At 44.7% G+C, this 18,909-nt stretch overlaps 1 protein-coding gene across 1 annotated transcript in view; it reads left to right on the top strand.

The window, feature by feature from the left end:
• The first annotated feature begins 633 nt into the window (after nt 1-633).
• The window catches only part of Prdm6 (PR/SET domain 6), a 101,808-nt gene continuing 83,532 nt past the window's right edge, over nt 634-18,909 (top strand). The window contains exons 1-2 of the mRNA XM_028777233.1: nt 634-1,253; nt 9,345-9,652. Coding sequence (XP_028633066.1) covers nt 647-1,253; nt 9,345-9,652 — 915 coding nt within the window. The 5' untranslated portion in view covers nt 634-646. The remainder of the gene's footprint in view (nt 1,254-9,344; nt 9,653-18,909) is intronic.

The following is an 18,909-nucleotide window of genomic DNA, read 5'->3' on the forward strand; positions in this document are numbered from 1 at the left end:
CCAGGCTGCGGGATCTCTATGGCTCTCCGCATCCTCCGGCTTGGGGTCATGTAACTCGCCCGGGGCTTCCACCCACCGCTCGTGTACCGAACCGGCCTCCCGCACACCCGAACGCTAGCCCCCGCCGGCTGCTCTCAGTCCCCAGGTACCATGGGGCTGGACCAGGGCTGCGGGGCGTGGGCTCCTAGCACCGGGAGCTTGGAGGTCAGGGGCAAGGGGCGGGGGGCGAGACTGTCCCGCCTCCCGGCGCCTGAGGCCAGCGCGGCTCCGGCGCTGCGCCACTTCGCTTCGGGTTGGCTCCAGGACGCTTGCTGGGGGCGGGGGAGACGTCCTGCCCGGAGTTGTGCCGGAAAGCGCCGGCTCTTGGGGGTCCCAGCTTAGCGGGGTTCGCGGGCTGCGAGACAGCACCGTGTGCACGCAGCCACCTCCGCGCTGCGCTCCCGGGCTTCCGAGTAAACTTTGCGCCCGGGCGGAGTTGGGAAGCGGGAACCGCAGCCCCCGGTGGCGCTGCCGGAGGCGAGAGCGGGGCTCCGGTGCTCCACCCAGCTCCCTGTGAACCTCCCGCACGCCCCGTCTAGTCCAGACCCGGATCCAGCTCACTCTGCGCTCCTCTTCCTCTGACCCCCTCCAGCTCGAGGCGTCGGACATGCTGAAGCCGGGGGACCCCGGCGGCTCGGCCTTCCTCAAAGTGGACCCAGCTTACCTGCAGCACTGGCAGCAACTCTTCCCGCACGGCGGCGGCGGCGGCGGCCCGCTCAAAGGCAGCGGAGCCGCGCTCGCCCTAGGCGCGCCCCAGCCCCTGCAGCCGCCGCCGCCGCCACCACCGCCGCCTCCGGAGCGCGCCGAGCCTCCTCCGGACGGCCTGCGGCCGCGGCCCGCCTCGCTTTCGTCCGTCTCGTCCACCCCGGCTCCTTCCTCCACCTCTGCCTCTTCTGCCTCCTCCTGCGCCGCCGCCGCTGCCGCCGCCGCTGCTCTAGCGGGTCTCTCGGCCCTGCCGGTGTCGCAGATGCCGGTGTTCGCGCCTCTAGCTGCTGCTGCGGTGGCCGCGGAGCCCCTGCCTCCGAAGGACCTGTGCCTCGGTGCCTCCTCGGGTCCCGTGCCGGCCAAGTGCGGCGGCGGCGGCGGCAGCGTGGGGGACGGTCGTGGCGTCCCACGTTTCCGCTGCAGCGCGGAGGAGCTGGACTATTACCTGTACGGGCAGCAGCGCATGGAAATCATCCCGCTCAACCAGCACACCAGCGACCCCAACAACCGTACGTAGCCGCAGCCCTAGCTCACCCGCTCTGCCCCGGGTGCTGGCGACAGCAGGCAGTGGTAGAGAAGGCGGGTAGGGTCTCAGGAAGGTGACAACGGTGAAGGGTGGGGGATCTTGGTTCAAGCCGCTGTCCCGCGCCATCCGGATCACTGTGACAAAACTTTTCTGGCGTCTGAGAAGAGACGGGTTGCTCGGGTGTCACCGTGGGCTTCTGTTTCTCTGCTCTCATCACACCCCGCTTTCCAGCCACCAGGCTTTGCCACTCCAAAGGCCCTGCCGCCCAGTGTTCCGGGCCAGGCGGGTACTGGCAGCTGGCGGCCGGGATTGCCCCGGTGGACCCAGCACGGCCTGATCCGGACTAGGGAGCTTGGAGACCGGGATTTGCTTCTTAGTCTATATTCCATGGAGTTAATGGTGGCAGCTCATTTTTGGGTCTCTTGCTTATCGAGGATTTCCAAGCGGAATCTCGCAGTAGTAGGGTATTTTGTTGTTGGTTTTTTATTTTTTATTTTTTGTGACAATGAGTCAGTTTCTTCCTGTAGGTAGGTATTATTAGTAGGGCTATTATTTATTTAGAAGCTAAGGAAAAGGGGAAAAAGCCTGCTGAATAAGAAGAAAATGTCCAACCTCCGGACAGTGTCGTTCTTTGCCGATTCTGCAAATGTTTGCAACTTGCGTTGCTTTATTCGTTTAAACAATTTTTATTAAAGTTAGAAGTGATGGCAATTTAGCGAAAGAAACTTACCTCTTCCTCAAGTAAATGGTGAATGACTAGCTACATATCAGAACTTACCCAAGCTTTCTGTATTCACAATTCCAAATCCCTATCCTAAGCACGGTTATATTCTGATATTCTGAAACAAAACCCTCAGTGACATCAAGAATGTGTGTTGATATGCATCTGTTACTTCTTGGTAATTTCAAGTTATAATATGTTAACACCTAAAGCTTTGATATGTGTGTTAACTAATCTCTCCGAAACCTTCGAACAGAACTTTAAAGCAACTGAGTCATGTCAGAGTAGCACTCACCCATCGATTTTCTTCCATCCATTATTCATTTGACTTCTGATAAGGAAGTAAATCATAGATATTTACTTTGATTCTATTTTAATAAGTTGCTTCCTGCAGAATGTCTACCACACCATAGACTTCTTGATTTCTCACCAAAACGAAATAGTAAAATCAAAATAGTAATTATAACCGCCCTAGATTGTTGATTTGATCTTTAAAAAGAACAATGGGCATTAGCCAGCCATATGATTGAGGCTTGTCACTCTTCTTGAAGGAGTTCTTGTGGCAGCGGTAGTAACTACTAGCCAAAGCCGCAGTTGTATTTACCTTTTTCATTTCTAGCCTCTGAGGGTAAAATATTGGTTTAAGATAAGAGTTGCAGTTTCAATTTTTTTTTTGGTGCGTTTAAAGAAGACTCATGTATTTCAGGGTTTCAGACATTTTATAAAATTGCATTGTCTTAATCGAGTTCAAAGATGTATGTTTCCTTGTGAATTTCTTCCAGATGTTGTCTTACAACCAGTTCCTTTAAAAGTGTGAAATAGAAAACTTGGCAGTAGTTCTTACTGCTAAGCGAAATATAATCATTGTCGATTGGGAGCACCTTAGCCAAGCTTGCAGTTATTGCTCTACATTAAATCTGGGTTGGAAAAGATACCAACCCTGGCTTTGTGTTATGGTATGTGTGTTTTTCACAATGTAGCAGAGAAACTTAACATATTTTCACTAGAGAAAACATCCACCAGTCAGAAAAAGAATTAGGACAGATTATTAATTGACATATGGCTATGAACCAGTTTGTTACCTAAATAGCTCCACCCCCCCCCCCCGGGGGGGGGGGAAGGGTTTGTGATTTTACTTATTCATAGTTTGTTAATGGTCTGGTATCCTCTTTTGAGTCAAATGGACTGACTGAATGTTCAAAGTGCAGGAGAAAAGACAGGAAGTTAGATTGTTACACCTCTCTTTGGTTGCTAATTAAAGGAACAGTTGGAAGGAAAAGAGAAAGGTAGCTCTGGGTAATGGGAAAACAACCTCTGGTCCTGGGCAAGTAAACTTGGCACTCACTTAAAGCCACGCAGTATATGGTGTGTTTTAAAAGATGAACACTAACTGGGTTTAATCTATCCAGGCATTTCAAACAAATCCTAAATGCAAAGACTTAAAACTTTTCCAGGGGCTTTTAGGTGTTGGTATTTTGGTTACTTGAAAAATTGAAAACAAAAGCTTCCCCTCATTTTTGTACTGTATGGGGGGGGGGTGGTAAAGGGAGGGAAGCAGGAGAGAGGCTGAAGTTCTTTCAATTTTTCACGTGTATCTTTCTCCCCCTCCTCCTCCTCCTCCTCCTCCTCCTCCTCCTCCTCCTCTCTTTCTATCTTGCCATTTCTCTTTAAAACTTATTTTTTTGTAAAGTTAAAGCAATCATTCAGCATAGCAACCCTTTGTGACTTTGTATTTAAGGAGCGTCTAGTCTCTCCTCTCTTAGTAGATAAAAGAGCCTCCTCATTTCTCCCCTTCCTTTTGCTCATGGTTTGTAACAACACCAGAAGACCGTGTCGGCACGTATGGCAGATGCCACAGAGAATGTAACTCTTACCTATCAGATTTTCAATCACACCAAACACAGGTTAGCTCAAGTGAGCTCCTTCAGTAGGTTCCTGCTATTGACCCGCCTGTGACTGGTTGAGGTACACTTTCCACCAACACTCTCAAGGGTTTGCTGCTGCCCTCCCCGTTAAAAGTCAAGTGTAATACACACACAGGTCCTTCTTTGCTGCTGGGTTGCTGAACCCTGGGACTGCATCACAGTGGTCTCTTCTCAAGTTCTGGGTAGCTGAAGTGTATCCTGAGACCTTGTTAGTACTCCTGGAGGATACTGAGAGGCACTGGGCATACCCCTGGTCATCTCAGCAGAGTTAGCTTTTCATAATTTTTTGTGAAGACAGGCTGGCTTCATACTGAGGAGGAGGCTGGAAACAAACCTGTTCTGGTGTCAAGGCATAGAGTTGGGACATGCTATACTTTCTCAGTGTTGGGGTGCTTTAGGATCTTTCTGATTTAGGAAGGTACTCCTGTGCAGGGAACAGTTTTGGAAACCACGGCTGTGGAAGCAGGGTTGCAGGTTTCATTGTTGGCAGCGTCCCCATTCGCCAAAGATTTGGGGAAAAGACTGAGAGTAGGTGTGTGTGCGTGGGGGGCAGGTTGCAGGGTGCTGTACTGGGGGATGTGGGGAGAGTCACTAACTTAATCCTAATGTCTCCTCACTTTAACTTAATCCTAATGTCTCCTCACTTCGTTGTTGGAGCGCTTCTTGCGAACCTGCTAGTTCTTAGTGCCAAGAAGACACACCCTGTTTTACTTCCATCGGGCATGTCAGGCTCTTAATAACCAGCAAGTGATTCAGACCTGGTCCCCTGGGAGAGGGACTTCAGTGTGGGTGTGCAGGCTTTTTATATTGTTCTATTTTTCTCTTTCTCACATTTTGTGTGCAGGCCCGACCCCACCTCGTAACACACATGATTTAGCTATTTTACATCATTCTTTATCCAGAGCCCTGAAACTGAACATAAAGCCATATATTAGATTGAGGTTAGAAGAGGTGGCGACTGTTTATTTAAGGTGATAAAATGGTCCATCAGCAGTAATCTCCATCGATATGTGCCACCAGGAGATGAAGGATGAGGGGACAAGCCACAATTAATTGCCCTATAGTTTTGTAGGAGAGAGTGGAGCCAGCCCAGACCCTCTTCGATCTTCTCTCACTGTTCCTATTCATCATCTCGGCCTTGTATACGGCGGCCTCGCGGGGGCAGAGGGCGGCCAGGTTTATCTCCGTGCAATATTCTCTCACCCGCACACCCTGGCGCTCTCATTTAATTTATTAATACAGTCACCAGGAGACAAATAAAATCCACATTTTCTCCCTCCCTCCTTTTTTTCTCCCCCTTTGTCTCTTTCATTGGTTCCTGGGCCAAGCCAGCAGGCTAGGCTGAGAAAGGGCAGGGTTTTTGCATGCTGCCGGCAGCCAGAATCTTCAGAGCATCCATAAGCGCTAGGCTACTACCATGGGCTCTTCTTCCTGGTGGCCTCCCCTGGGAGCCCTTACAGGCTAGAAGCTGGGTGAGGCCTTTAAACAGAATCCTTCCGAGGCGAAGACATTCAGTCAGCTGTGTGTCACTCTTTGTCCACATCCTGCATACGGGAAGGCAGGGCAAGACTGAGCCCTAGAGAGTAATTCAGAGTGAGGCTCCTGGAGGCCCGGGTGCCCTAGGACCCCCAGGCCACCATGCCCCCTCCCCCAGGGGCTTTGGACTCTGAGTTGCCAGCAGGCGGCACTCCGGGGACTGATCAATGCCTCCTGGCCCCTCAGGGCTTGGCCTTCTGGACCAAGGGCTGCGACCCTGTCTGCCGCTCAGGAGGATTTACAGCCTGAGCCGCAAGGCTCAGCAGGCTTCTAAGTTACTCTTCAGTTCCCTTAACCGAGGGATCTAAGAACCAGAGAGGCTTCTGCTCAGTAAGCCTAGTGTGGAGACAAAGCTTTGTAGTGAGAACCCTACTGGTGGCCACACTCACCTCTAAGGTCTTCTTCAGACAGCAATCCCCTTGAAGTGGTTCACCTTTCCTTACAATGAGAAAATAGACTTGGTGTTCGATTTTGTATAGGGCTCATTTGAAGTGTGGGTTTTTTTTTTTAAATAGCACATGTAGTTGAAAACAACAACAAAAAGCCTCTGAAAACATTTACACAGTAAGAAGGATTGAAATGAAGTGAAGGCCTGCTTTGGCTTTCTGAGGTCAGTAGGTGGGCAAGAGCCGGTAACCCACCTTCCCCCTCTTTCCTTACTCATGCCCCGGAGGCAGACGTGCTCCAAGGAGATCTGGAGTGCTATAATTCCACACTGTACAGTGACATTTGAAAACATCTTGTGTATAACTGTAAACTTGTACAAAAATCCCTGGTTCTTAAGGCCTGGACTCCCGTGTGGGGAGAAGTTGGAGGACCTAGCTGGCTTCTCTTTCAAACCTTTCTATGTGGGTGTTTGTGGCTCACAGGCTAGAAAACAGTATGTTTGCCAACTTGTGACTGTGTGTCAATCTCGAGAAAAAAGTCACTTGTTTAAAACTTCCCCAGGCTCCTCTGGGACCCTGAGACAGGTTAGAAATAAATATTTCCAGTCCGAGAGATTTTTGTATGCGGTAAAAATGTTGGAGACTAGACATAACTTTATTCTGATGGTAACTGCTCAACTTTTCTGGCAGAAATATTTTCTACATTTTTATTAAGACACATATTAAGTGAACCAATTAGCCCGGACGAGGCTTGCCTACTTTTTTCATTTGTGAATGTAGGATATAGTCTTTTAGATCTGGGGGGAGCCTTGGTTTATTTTAGTACTCTACAAAACGCTACATTTTAAGTATGCTGTGTAGAACAATCAAACCACCACACAGCAGAGGGCTTCAGAAACGACTTAGCTGTCATTCTTCCAAATATTACTGAAGTGTGCTCCTTGTCTTCTGGGGCGGTAGTGGCTGGAGTTAATTGCTTCTAATCTGTTTCTCCACATACATGATGTGATGCTCCATGCAGAGAAGTGGAAGCTGGTAGAATTTTTGACACAGGCTATCAGATTGTGAGGTTTTTTTTCCCCTCCCTCACTCTTTACTTAATTGAATGAACCAGAAAAGAAAAATCAGTTAAGCACTCCCTGGATAATTTATATTTATTTTTCATGTGCACGTTGCCTTTTCTTATTGTCGTTTTTTAAAAGCTGGTTTTTTTTTCTCAGATGGTGAAAGGTCATTTTAATGTGTCTGTGAGAGCAGATGCATTGGAATTATGGACGCTGGCTATTTATTTTTTCATTCTTACGCTAAGCTCCCTCAAGCCCATGAGTGTGGAAGCGGGAACTATCTCTATAACTATCACTCAATCACGCTGGAGTTCTTTTCCTGGCCCCCAAATGGTTACATCAGTAAACTCTTTCAATTCTATTGATCCAGTCATGAGTTGGTATATAAAATTTTCCTAGCCCTCATTAGTCTTCCTAAATCTCTGGCGTTTGAAGGCTTTGGAGTTGGGCAGACTTCTGTGTGAATCTTTCTGCTAGCTCCTTCTAGTTTCTTGGCCCTTGGTCCAGTATCAGTATTCAATTTGCTTCATCGGCAAGAATGGGAATTTTGGTTCTTAGATACCAGAGTGGCAGTTTGGTGAAAGACTAGCGCATGGCACATAGAAGGCACTCAGGGATAATATTTTTGTCATTTTGTTTCTGCGGTGTCTTCTTGTTGTCCACAAGTAAAGGCCTTAGAGGCTGAGTGAAATTTATGTGTTTCTGAAGAGTTGACATGAGTGACAGCATACTCCCATCTAGGCCCTGGAGTCAAAAGTGGAGTCTTGACGAGTCTTCACATTAGCCTGTAATGCTGGAGGAGGATAGGTACCTTTGAGTTAAGGGAGGCACAGGGGATACCTGCAGAAACGGGGTCGGGTGTTGGTTCTCAAAGAAGTCTTGGGGACAGCCACTAAGAAGTTGTAACCATTGGTCTCCTTACTCCTTGGGCAATCATAGTTGGAACAGCACGGCTGGGCTGCTCATTCCAGTGAGGGGAACACACAACTGACAGGAAGCACCTCCGGACAGATAGGCTGCTCACATAGTCAGCCATTGACATTGTAATTGTCATGGCAAGGGTTCTCGCTCCGTTCTGAGTAGTGATTGAATGCTCCTTGTGGAGAATTCTTCACTGATTTGTCTTGTAATAAGTTTCTTGGGTGGTTCACAGTTTCAGCATAGACACAGCACATTTGGAGCGATCTACAAGGGCTGATTGCTGTGGAGACAAGGGGAAAGGTGCCAAGAAGACTGGAGGGCAACTCAGGTACCTTGCTACCCGGTTCTTACCATCTCCACCAGTACAGGAGCACCAAGTGCCAGGGTCAGTGCCCCACAGGGTTCAGCTGCAGCAGAACCATGAGCGCCCCCCAGGAAAGCTGGACTCAGGAGGTTGAGTCGCATAGGCAGGAGTCCTCTGCAGAGGCCTGCCGCACCAGGGAGCAGACACAGCGGCTCCGCCAGGCCCATTAATAACCCTTAGGCTCTGCGATTCCGACAGTGTGGTCGCTGAAAGCTTAGCTTCTAGTGGCTGCCTGGCCTTTTCCGCCTAGATCGAGTCAAAGGACACTGGGTGCCTTGGAGCAGCATGCCTGGAGCGTAGGAATCCCCTTGTGTGATGTCTGTCCTGAGGGGCAGGTCAGGAGCTCCAGCAACAGCTTCACCAAATGAGATAATCTCATTTAACTTGTGCTTGGCCTTCCATTCTGTTCAATTGAATCATTACCCCGATCATTAATGACCCTTTACCCTGATCCTTAAATGTCCCATTTGGTTTGGTTTCTGGGAAGAGCTTGCACACACAATCACAACTGACACCACCCCCCTCGTTCCAGCTCATCTTTGATGGGTGAATTCGCTGGAGTGGGCGCTGAGCAGAGATTGGGGGTCCTAGTGCCTAAAGGACCGGGATTGGGGCTTGCGCTCCGGAGGTAGCGTAGGAAGCTTCAGAGTCCAGTGTTTGTACGTGTCACTCCCGCTTTGATAGCCCAAGAGCAGAACCAAGTACTATCTGAGACATCACTGTACTATCTGCGACTATTTGAGATAAATGGTGGGATGAGAGACAGACTTCTTGAGGGAAAGAAGATAAGCACACCCAGAGACACTGCCCGGAGAGAAGACAGAAGAATGTTTGCAAGGTAGAGACGGAAGCTAAGATGCTGGCAGGCTGGATCCGAAGCAAAAGTCGCGGGGCGTTAGGCGCTGGAAAGCACACCTGGCTATCCAAACCTAGCATCTTAGCCTTGAGTGAATCCTAGCAGGCATATTTGAATGCTGCAAGTCCCCAGGGTGTGGCACAAGTTCCTTTCCTACTCCCTGTGGCGTTGGCGCCCAACAGGTGGTTTACCTGCTGCAGTTTAGGGAGTTTACCCAATGATCCACCCCCCACACCCCCACACACACACAAAAGATTGAGTTAACGCTGTTTCTTCCCTCCTTCCCCGGTGTCACCCACAGGTTGTGACATGTGCGCGGACAACCGCAACGGGGAGTGCCCCATGCACGGGCCACTGCACTCGCTGCGCCGGCTTGTGGGCACCAGCAGCGCAGCGGCCGCTGCACCCCCGCCGGAGCTGCCGGAGTGGCTGCGGGACCTGCCTCGGGAGGTGTGCCTGTGCACCAGCACGGTGCCTGGCCTGGCTTACGGCATCTGTGCCGCGCAGAGGATCCAGCAGGGCACCTGGATTGGGCCCTTCCAGGGCGTGCTCCTGCCACCGGAGAAAGTGCAGACCGGCGCAGTGAGGAATACGCAGCATCTCTGGGAGGTAAGCTGCCCGAGCTGATTTCCCATCTTGGGCCGGGTCTCAGAGCCCCGCTGCCCTCGGCCCCTGGAAACCCACCCTATCCCTACCCTCATGCCCACTGGTATAGCAGTGGAGAATACGTTCCTCTGTCCAGTGGAGGGATGACGTCTGAAAGTTCCTGCAGGAGGGATGCTGGCAGAGTGTGGCTTACAACGGGGACCTATTGGCTCTAGAAGTCATCCACTTTAACCTGCCTCTGTTTGGAACTGTGAAGAATTAGCCCCTCGGGCTTCTCAATCTTTAGGACAAGAGGAAACAGCCAAAACACTCAGAGATTGAGCACAGGCAGCGGTAGGATAGAGCCAGGTGATCTTTACTCCAGGTTCTCAGCTCTTCCCATAGGTCTCTGTGCCTGAGGCAACAGAAGCAGAGTCAGGGTAATTTTCTCAGATGAAAACAAGTTTGTAGAGATAAGGAGGAGTGCTTTCTTGCCAAGTAAGAAGGATTTAGTCCTCAGCAGCACTTAAATTGGAAGGTTATAAGAACACCTTTAATTCTAGCACTAGGGAGGTGGAGACAAGAAGGTCAGAAGTTCAAAGTCACCCGGGCCTACAAGCAATTTTGGGGCTAGTTTTAGGTCACCTAAAACTTTTTTTTTAATAAATGTTGATTGAATTTGAGAGACCAACATGTTCCAGAACTTTGAAGGAACCCAACCTCCTTTGTGAATTATTGTAAATCAAAACTTAAAATTTTTGGCTTCTCTTTTGACAAAGTGAAATTGTACAGTTTTCAACAAAGTAGATACTCAAAACATGAGAGGTAATACCATTTTGATATAAATTAATCTCGCCTATTATCTTAAAATAGTGTGTCTGAAAAAACCCTGATGGAGCTGCTTGATCCTTGAGGTCCATTCCGGAAGGGAGGGGGTTATAATTAGGTAATCCTTCAACTGACCTTAGCTCCTCAACTCACAGAGAACTACTTAGGAAATATTAGATACTAGAGGACGCAAGCTAAAGTGATGGAAATCTTTGGCCAGGTGAACTAATGAAGGAGGAATCATCAGAAAAGTCAGGTCCTTAATTGCTGGGGACCAGGTTCGTGTGCACTGTAGTAGAGGTCTGTTTCTACAACAGTGTGCTTTCTGGTTACAAATGGCTCAACAGCTTGTCAATGTGACTATTCTTGCGGTGAGCTGTCCCACTAAAATTTACAGCATAATCATCCACTTACACATTTGTTGGGTTCCCTCTGGCCAGCTTTGTCTTAGACCCAGGAGAGAGTGCTGTGGAAAATAGAGGCATTGTCTAAAAGTCTCACGTGACTACTCGGGTCAGGGGGCTGAGGCCTTTGTCTGCCAAGTCTCCCTTGATGGAGGAGTGGTCAAGTGAGCATTCAGCCCAGCAGCCCAAGGTGAGGACAGGGCAGCCAGTGAGCCTCCTGCGCTGTAGTTATCTACTTCCAGTCTCCGTGTCACTCCTAAACAGTTGTGGGAAAGCAGTTAGCCATTTTTGTCTTTCCGGATGGAATTCCTGAGTGAGGTGGAGGAAGAGGTGGGCATATTCATATCACTAAAAGAGGCTTTTCTTAAAAACAAACACCAAAAACAAAACCTACAGAAAAGTTCAGAAAAATAACGTGTAAAACAGGGCAGGAGGAAGGGCTTGCCATGAAACTACTTGGAGGTAAAAGTTGGAGCATTGTGTAGCAAAGCTGACAGGTAGGACCCAGTGAGTCCACAGCTGGCTTTGATGCCCTGCCTTGCTGGTTTTCCTGTCTCACTAATTCAGTTGTAACCTCCTGTGTGCTTTAAAGTTAATGAAGTCCACCCATGCACCCTGCAGGCCCCAGCACCGTTATTAAGGACTCTCCTATCACATTGTTAAAGGTCTGCCGATGCATCCCAGGGGAACCCCAGAGCAGTTGTGGTACAGATATGTTCTATCTGAAAATGTGAAAGTGAATCCCCTGTTCCTGCCCTCTGATGTTTGTCTATTTTTAGACTTTGAGAGGACAAAGTTATAAATGTGGGGGAAAAAAAACCATAGTTTTTTTTTTTTTTCTTCCTAGAAGGCTTTGAGTGATTGGGATGTTGGCAAGAAGCCACTACACATACAGGTTTCAACAATACATATTAACATTAAAAACTATGGGACTTTTCTGTTACATAACTTTTCTGTTATGTTGATTAGTACATAATGGAGGAAGAATTTTGTTATAGTAATAAGATGGTTTTTCTTTTTTGTCCTTGATATCTCCATGGATTTAAAGTGAATTTCACCTGTTGTTTGGGTTATATATGAGTTGAGTGTGTTAGGAAGATACAAAGTTAGTTATAAAGATATAGTTAGTTATAAAGGTATAGTTAGTTATAAAGATATAGTTAGTTATAAAGGTATAGTTAGATATAAAGATATAAAGTTAGTTCTTTGTATTTTAAAAAAAAAAGAGGCCTACTAGGTTTGTGCTTGAATGATCTATAGGCTCCTACTCCTGCTTCAGAACACAATGTATTTTTTTTTAATCAGCCTTCTGTAATAATAATTAGGATGACATACATTTGGCGGACTGAAGGGATGTTAAAGTTTCAGTCATGTAAAATGTCTCCTGAGAGATGGTAAGAAATGTGACTGACTGGAGTTATTTATTGGCAGTAACTATTTGTCGTGACAGAACACTTTTTAAAATAGGGCATAGACTTTTATTAGTATAATTATTTTTAAGATATGAAGTATGAATGTCTGGGAATGCAGCTCAGTCGTTAGAGTGCTTGTCCACCATGTATGATAGCCTGAGCTTGATCCCTAGCACTGTATAAAACCAGACATTTTGTGGGAGGTGGAGAAGAATCAGGCATTAAGGCCAGCCTCAGCTACAAAAGAAATTTGAGGACAGCCTATGCTATGTGAGACCGTGTCTTAATAAAACATTAAAAGATGAATGAATCATGACTTAAAATTTTTAAGCCTCATGACTTATGAGACATGATTATTTGAATCAAATCACTTTTAATAACAGGAAAGTATAAACATTAAATTGCCCTTTAAATTTTAGACTGTAAGTCTGCATTCTGTTGATTCTGAAAACGTTTAATCATTGTTTATATCAGATAGAATCCATGATTGGAGCCCACTACAGATCTTCACAGGAAAGGCTTCACAGTAATTTTTTTAGTGACTCACAAAATAATTATTCACTTAAATATTATTTTAGACACCTGGATTATCAGGGTGACCAGAAGCAGATTTTTCAAGACAGTTAAAAGCTACTGAATCATGACTCCTTCATTTTAAAAGTCAACCATACTCATTCCTCTCCTTAGGGTTCTTTCCAGTCATTTGCTGAAGAAACATCTTCCTATTTAGAGTTCAGTACTCAGGTCCTGATAGATCTTTGCAGGGTTGCTTATCTTTATTTCAGTACAGTAAATGGATGGCTAATTTTTCCCTGTTACTGTTTCCGAGCAGATGATGGATTCTTGTTTGGGTTTACAGCTCATTGTACGATTCTGCCTCCGTACTGTACTATGCACTTGAAGGATTATGATGGAAACAAACCGACTCACATTAGTTACGCCTTTTGATTATTCATTAAAAGCTCCGCCTCGTTCATAGAAGACTTGTTAAACATTGGGTGTGCGTGACCACAGAGAATTTGTTTGTAAGGACGCTACCATTTTTAGGTTAATATTTTCCTTGTGTAGAATCCCAACAATTCAAAATGCAGCAACATAAAGTTAAGCATCATTCCATCCTCAAAGTGTTTTGACTCTTTAGGTTTTCATGAGGAGTGGTCTTCTTTTCTTCAACTCTTCCCTCCTTCCAGTAATGATCTAAGATCGTTAATTTTTCCAGTTTAAAGAGATCAGCAAGCTAAAAGCAAATTTAAAAAAAAAACCAAATTAGTCTTTTTTTTTTTTTTAATTTGGCCGGTTTCTTTTGGAATTAGGTTTTTAATGTGTTTTGAAAAATAATGCGTGTAGATACTTTAAATCAAAAAGATTGCAGAAGATGTTAAGCAGCCCTTCACTGGCATACATGATTGTAATAAGACTTGGATTCTGGCTTTAATTCTATTTAGATGTACAGGGTTGGGGGTGGAGTGGAATCGGGGGAGTCTTTCTGACCATTCAAAGAAAACAGACTCTTTCTCAGCAGTTATGTCTCGTAGATGGGAGCGAGATAACTTTATCCTAATGTGTTTTCTAATGAAAAAGTGAAAAGGCACAGTTGATTCCAACATTTATGAAAACATTATCTTGGTTATTAATGTGTTCTTTTCCCTTGAGATAAATTAATCTAGTTGTATATGGTTTCCTCTTTCTGCTTAGCATCAGAATTTAATATGACTAGACCTGAGGAATGCACACAGTGTATACTTAGCATTCTGCTGGAGTAAAATACAAAGTTTAAAATAAAGTTATAATTCAAGATAACTTTCAGCTCAAGGTCTGATTTGACTAAGTTTAGCAATAATGACAAAATAAATTGTACCCAATTCAACCTAATTTTTTTCCCCTTGCTAATTGAAACAATGTAGCGGCTTATTAGAATTACAGTCAAGGTATTAGACAGGAATTTAACTTTCTACAGCCTGTCTTCTCCTTTGCTTGGGTAAGTCTGTATGTGTCGTTTTCAATTGCCCTCTGCTTAAAGATTAACTATTTTTCATTTAGAAAATCAAGGAGGATAGTGTAATATGGGCTTTTATTTTTGTGGCTTGATTTTGTGCCATAATATTTTTGACATAACAAGAGTTCTGCTTAACATAAATGCTCTATTTTTCTATTTAGTTTGAATTAAAAATATTAATGAAAACCAATATTAAATAAATATATATTTCATGCCGCTAAATATTTGCATTTCAAAACCATCATAGGTGATTGGTACCAGAAGGAAATGAATTGATTTTATTTTTTTGAATGTGCTGTAAATGCTTTTTATAAATGACTCTATCATTCATACACACACACACACACACACATACACACACAATTTAGGTGGTGAAAAAATAATTTTAAATCAATACTCTTTTATTAACTTAAAATCACTTAAAATTGTCTCAGTAATAATATTGTAAGTTTAAATGTCACACTTTGTTTTATGTACTCTAGTTTATTTTGGACCAATTCACAAGACGCCAGGGGAAGACAGGTTCTATAAATCTAGGTTACATTGAACTAAAAATCATATTTTTCAGCAATTTGTCATTTAATATACCACTCTGTCAATTTAGCTGTAAATAAGTCAATTTCACAGAATTCAAGTAATTTCTTCCTTAAAAATAAACCATTGTGATGTTCCTGTGACGTTTTCAGCCGCACATCCTAACAGCTGGCCTACCTCCCTGGCTTTGCTTCATTTGATTTGAAGATGTCTTTTATAGCGCTGCCTGTTTGATAGAGTGAGGGAGTTTTATAGTTTTACATAAACTGTAAAACCATCTGCTGCCTCTTGGAATGGTTTCCAGCATTGTGTTAAAAATCAAAGATGTAACGCTTCGTGTTGGCTCTGACAGGGTTTCTTTCTAGTCCTTTTGGTTTAGGTCTCATAACTCTCCTTGGTTTCCAAATCCCTACGTGACTTACCTAAAAAGAACAACAACAGCAACAACAACTATTTGGAAATCCTTGAATGGTGAGGTTTCATATAAACATACATTTGTCCTGGTTTATATGTTACGATTAAATGCCTTATAAGGTTTATGAATTCAATGCAGGCAGGACTATTTTTCTCATTTTATTTTTTTATTCAGAAATTGACTTTTTTATTGAGAGGATTTGTCCATGAGAAGAAAATGATTCACAAGTGTTTCTTGCTTCTAAATGGCATCATCTTCCTCTGCCACGGATTTTTTTTTTATTCCTCTGCCTTAAAAGCAGGACATAGAAAGCAAAATCGAAATCTTAGGCGTTAGCCGTTCCCATCACAACAAGCCAGCAAGCTGTCTGATGGAAAGATTATTCTCAGAAACAGAGGTGCTGGCTCATTCTCCTGTGCAAATTATAGCAATTTTAATTGTTTGTGGAAAAGCTATGTGTGGCCTTAGGACCACAAATGGTTGTAGTGTAATTTTATGGGTTAAACACTTTTGATCGAGTGGGAAAACCTGCACCTTATGCAGCTGGGGAGTCCTTTCCGAAGAAGGGAGGTCCTCTTTCTTCCAGAGATGGCCGTGAGACATTGGTGGTGTGCTTATGTTCTAAGACAGTTGTATACAAAATTGGAGCCTGCCTCTCTTTCGATCTCTTTCTGTCTGAGAGTCATATATGCTCCAAGATTTCATGAGTTCAGACATTCCTTGTGTATTTACACAAGAAACACAGACTCTGGTGTAAGTACTTAGCATAAAAGCCCGGGAAGCCTGAGACGGTGGGTGAGCATTTACCACTTCCCTCAGATAAGTTACAGAATTCCATTATGCAAATTGTTACACGTGTGTGACAGAGGCTGACCTTTTGTCATGTCAGCCCTCTCTGTGTAGGCCCCAGGCTCCAGCCTAATGGCTCAAACCCTGATTTACTCACTGTAATAAGGGCAGGAGGTCGAGCTTGTCGGCTGCCTGTTCGTACTCTTCTTGGAGCCTGGTTGAAGGCTGTTAACACAAAGCTTTTCAAAGTGAATTTACAAGCAGCACCACTGACAGAGGCCAATCAGTGCACCATAAACGTCAGGGCGGTGAGACTGAGCAGTAAGTAAAGCTCTGACAGTACACTATTGGCCAGAATCAATTGGCCAAGGATTAACCAAGATGAGTAACTTTTGCGAGGAGGCCTTAGGAGAGAAGCTAAGTGTGCAGTCTGCGTTTCCAGGTGGACCCGGGGATCCACCTGTTCATGGACAAGTGAGGACTGGGACAGCACACATATGTTTTAGCACGACCAGCAACATCCACACTGGTGTGATTGACTATTTGGAAGATTAGCATGGTGGAGCCTGTTGACTCCGAAACCTGGTGGTTAAAAGCAAACCACCACCACAACAACAACCCCCCAAATAAAAACTGGACCAGCGTTAGGCAAAAAAGAGAGACAAACTGTTATGATATGGGTTGTCAGGGCTAGAGGATGTGTTCCCTATGGTGCAATTCATTACAAGGTCATTTATTCAGATTCCAAAACTCTAGTGGTTTTCATCAACACACGGACACAAACACGTGTGCTCATTGGCTCCTTGTGAAGCTCCGGAGCGCAGAACTTTTGTGGAAGCCACTAATGAGTGATCACAGGTTGAGAGTCTGAATATCCATGAGATGTGGTTTCCCTACGAGATGGAATGTTTTTATCATTTTGTGTAAAGACAGCCTAGACAACAATTCATTGAGCTCTGAGGGCATCAGCATTAAAATGGAGGGATCCATTAAAATGCCCTATGCAAGGATTTATAAATTAGGCGATTTCCTTGATTATTGCAATCATTTACAAAAATTGATTGTTCCAGTGTGGTATAGACAGATTTTAGCAATGATCATTGACAGCGAGTGCATTTTCTGATATCTATAGCTACTGATCACTAAAGCAGGTCACTGTGCCCCCACCCTGAGGTCCCTGCTCTCAAGGTCAGGCAGATTTCCTAAGGCGCGGAAGTTTCATTTGTCTCCAGAAGAGATCCACCTAGGCTCCAAGAGGAAGTGTGGGTTGTTTTCAAGGTTTACAGAGTTTATTTATTATTTTCATGACATCATCACACTATGTGCTTTAGCCTAGCCTGGCATCCACCCCTCCTACCTCAGCCTGACTTCATTACATTATTTTTAGATTTTTAAATCTGTTTTGGAAAGGGCATTGAAACCTGTGGTATGAATCACATCAGCAGCACGAGTCTTTGATATGATGCCCATTTCAAAGGAAATAATTTCTGCAAATTGCAGCTGTAAAGTATTTGTTTGACTGAAGATCTACACGTCAATAATGGGTTTTATTTGTTGGTCCTCAGACTTCTAATTATCCAATAGATATATCGTGGAGTCACTGGGTTTTAGGTCAATTAATTCTGAAAGGCATTATAAAGATGTTGTTACAAAGTGTGAAATGCTCAAAATGCAGCAGATTTTTCTATACAAGAGCACACACAAGTTCACTGGTGCTTAATCACTAACCACAAACCACAAGTTGCTTTTATTCCTGAAGTATCAGTGATGGGCAAGCCAAATGTGTCTGCAGGGCTTCATCCAATGAAAGCTAGCTGTGTGGTTTATGCTTAGTACGAAATAACTGACTTTCGGACATTTGCTTTTAATCATTTTTCTCTTTTGAAACATTAACACAAACCAAGGCTTGTAAAATAATAACTTTGGGGGAAAAAATCCCTGACACTGTTGTACATTCAAAGGGGGATTGAGGAGGGCTGGTTTTTGCTCTGATGGTGAGTGTGTAAAATTTTGATGTCAAGGCAGTTCTTTATTTAAAAAGGAGCAATGTTACATTTCAAAAAGTTAAGGAAATCGGTGGCACTTTCCGTTTATTTAGCTATCGCTGCTCGCTAAGTCAGAAGTTCCTTTCCATTTCAGTCAGCTGGAAAATTCACATCTCTGGTGAGAAAGCAGAATTTACACTCTAGTGCTTCAGCTTTATCTCTTTATTTTCATTTAAATAAAATTTCCCCGTAGCGTTTCTGGTTTCTGGTTTCTGTTAAGTATTTAAAAAGCAATGTGACCAGCTGTGTCTTGGTCGGGTGAACTGTGAATGAGGCACCTGGTATTTCAAATGATTCTCACAGGGCTCCCATACTATTATTTAATAAGACATAACCCACAGTATGCAACTGTAAAATAATGTCATGGGATAAAGCCTATTTTATTAAAATGAACAGTGCTTTTTCCCTCTGTGATAATTTTAAATTAAAGCTGCCTCCAATAATGAAGTGTCCTCTTTAGAAACACTCGGTGTAATCTAATTCAGTAGAAACTTCTTAAGTGCCTCTTAATTGGAATCAAATTAAATGCAATCAAGGCGTGTTTTCAGCATCTTGTAAAGCCCCCAAAGCTTGTTAGCCCACTCAGAAGCAATCATGTTTATCACGGAGGGACAATGGGTCCTCCGTCTGTCACTAAGACAACAGAACAGTAGGCAGCTCCCTAAACTCTGCAGGTTTTAAGTTCGAATGCAGCTTCTGGAACTGGGGATATAAAATATATAAACACACACACACACACACATACACACACACACACACCGGGGATATAATATATATAAACACACACACACACACACACACACACACACAGAGAGAGAGAGAGAGAGAGAGAGAGAGAGAGAGAGAGAGAGAGAGAGA

This window comes from Grammomys surdaster, unplaced genomic scaffold (genome assembly GCF_004785775.1).
Source record: "Grammomys surdaster isolate TR1022 unplaced genomic scaffold, NIH_TR_1.0 278, whole genome shotgun sequence".
Classification (NCBI taxonomy): Eukaryota; Metazoa; Chordata; class Mammalia; order Rodentia; family Muridae; genus Grammomys; species Grammomys surdaster.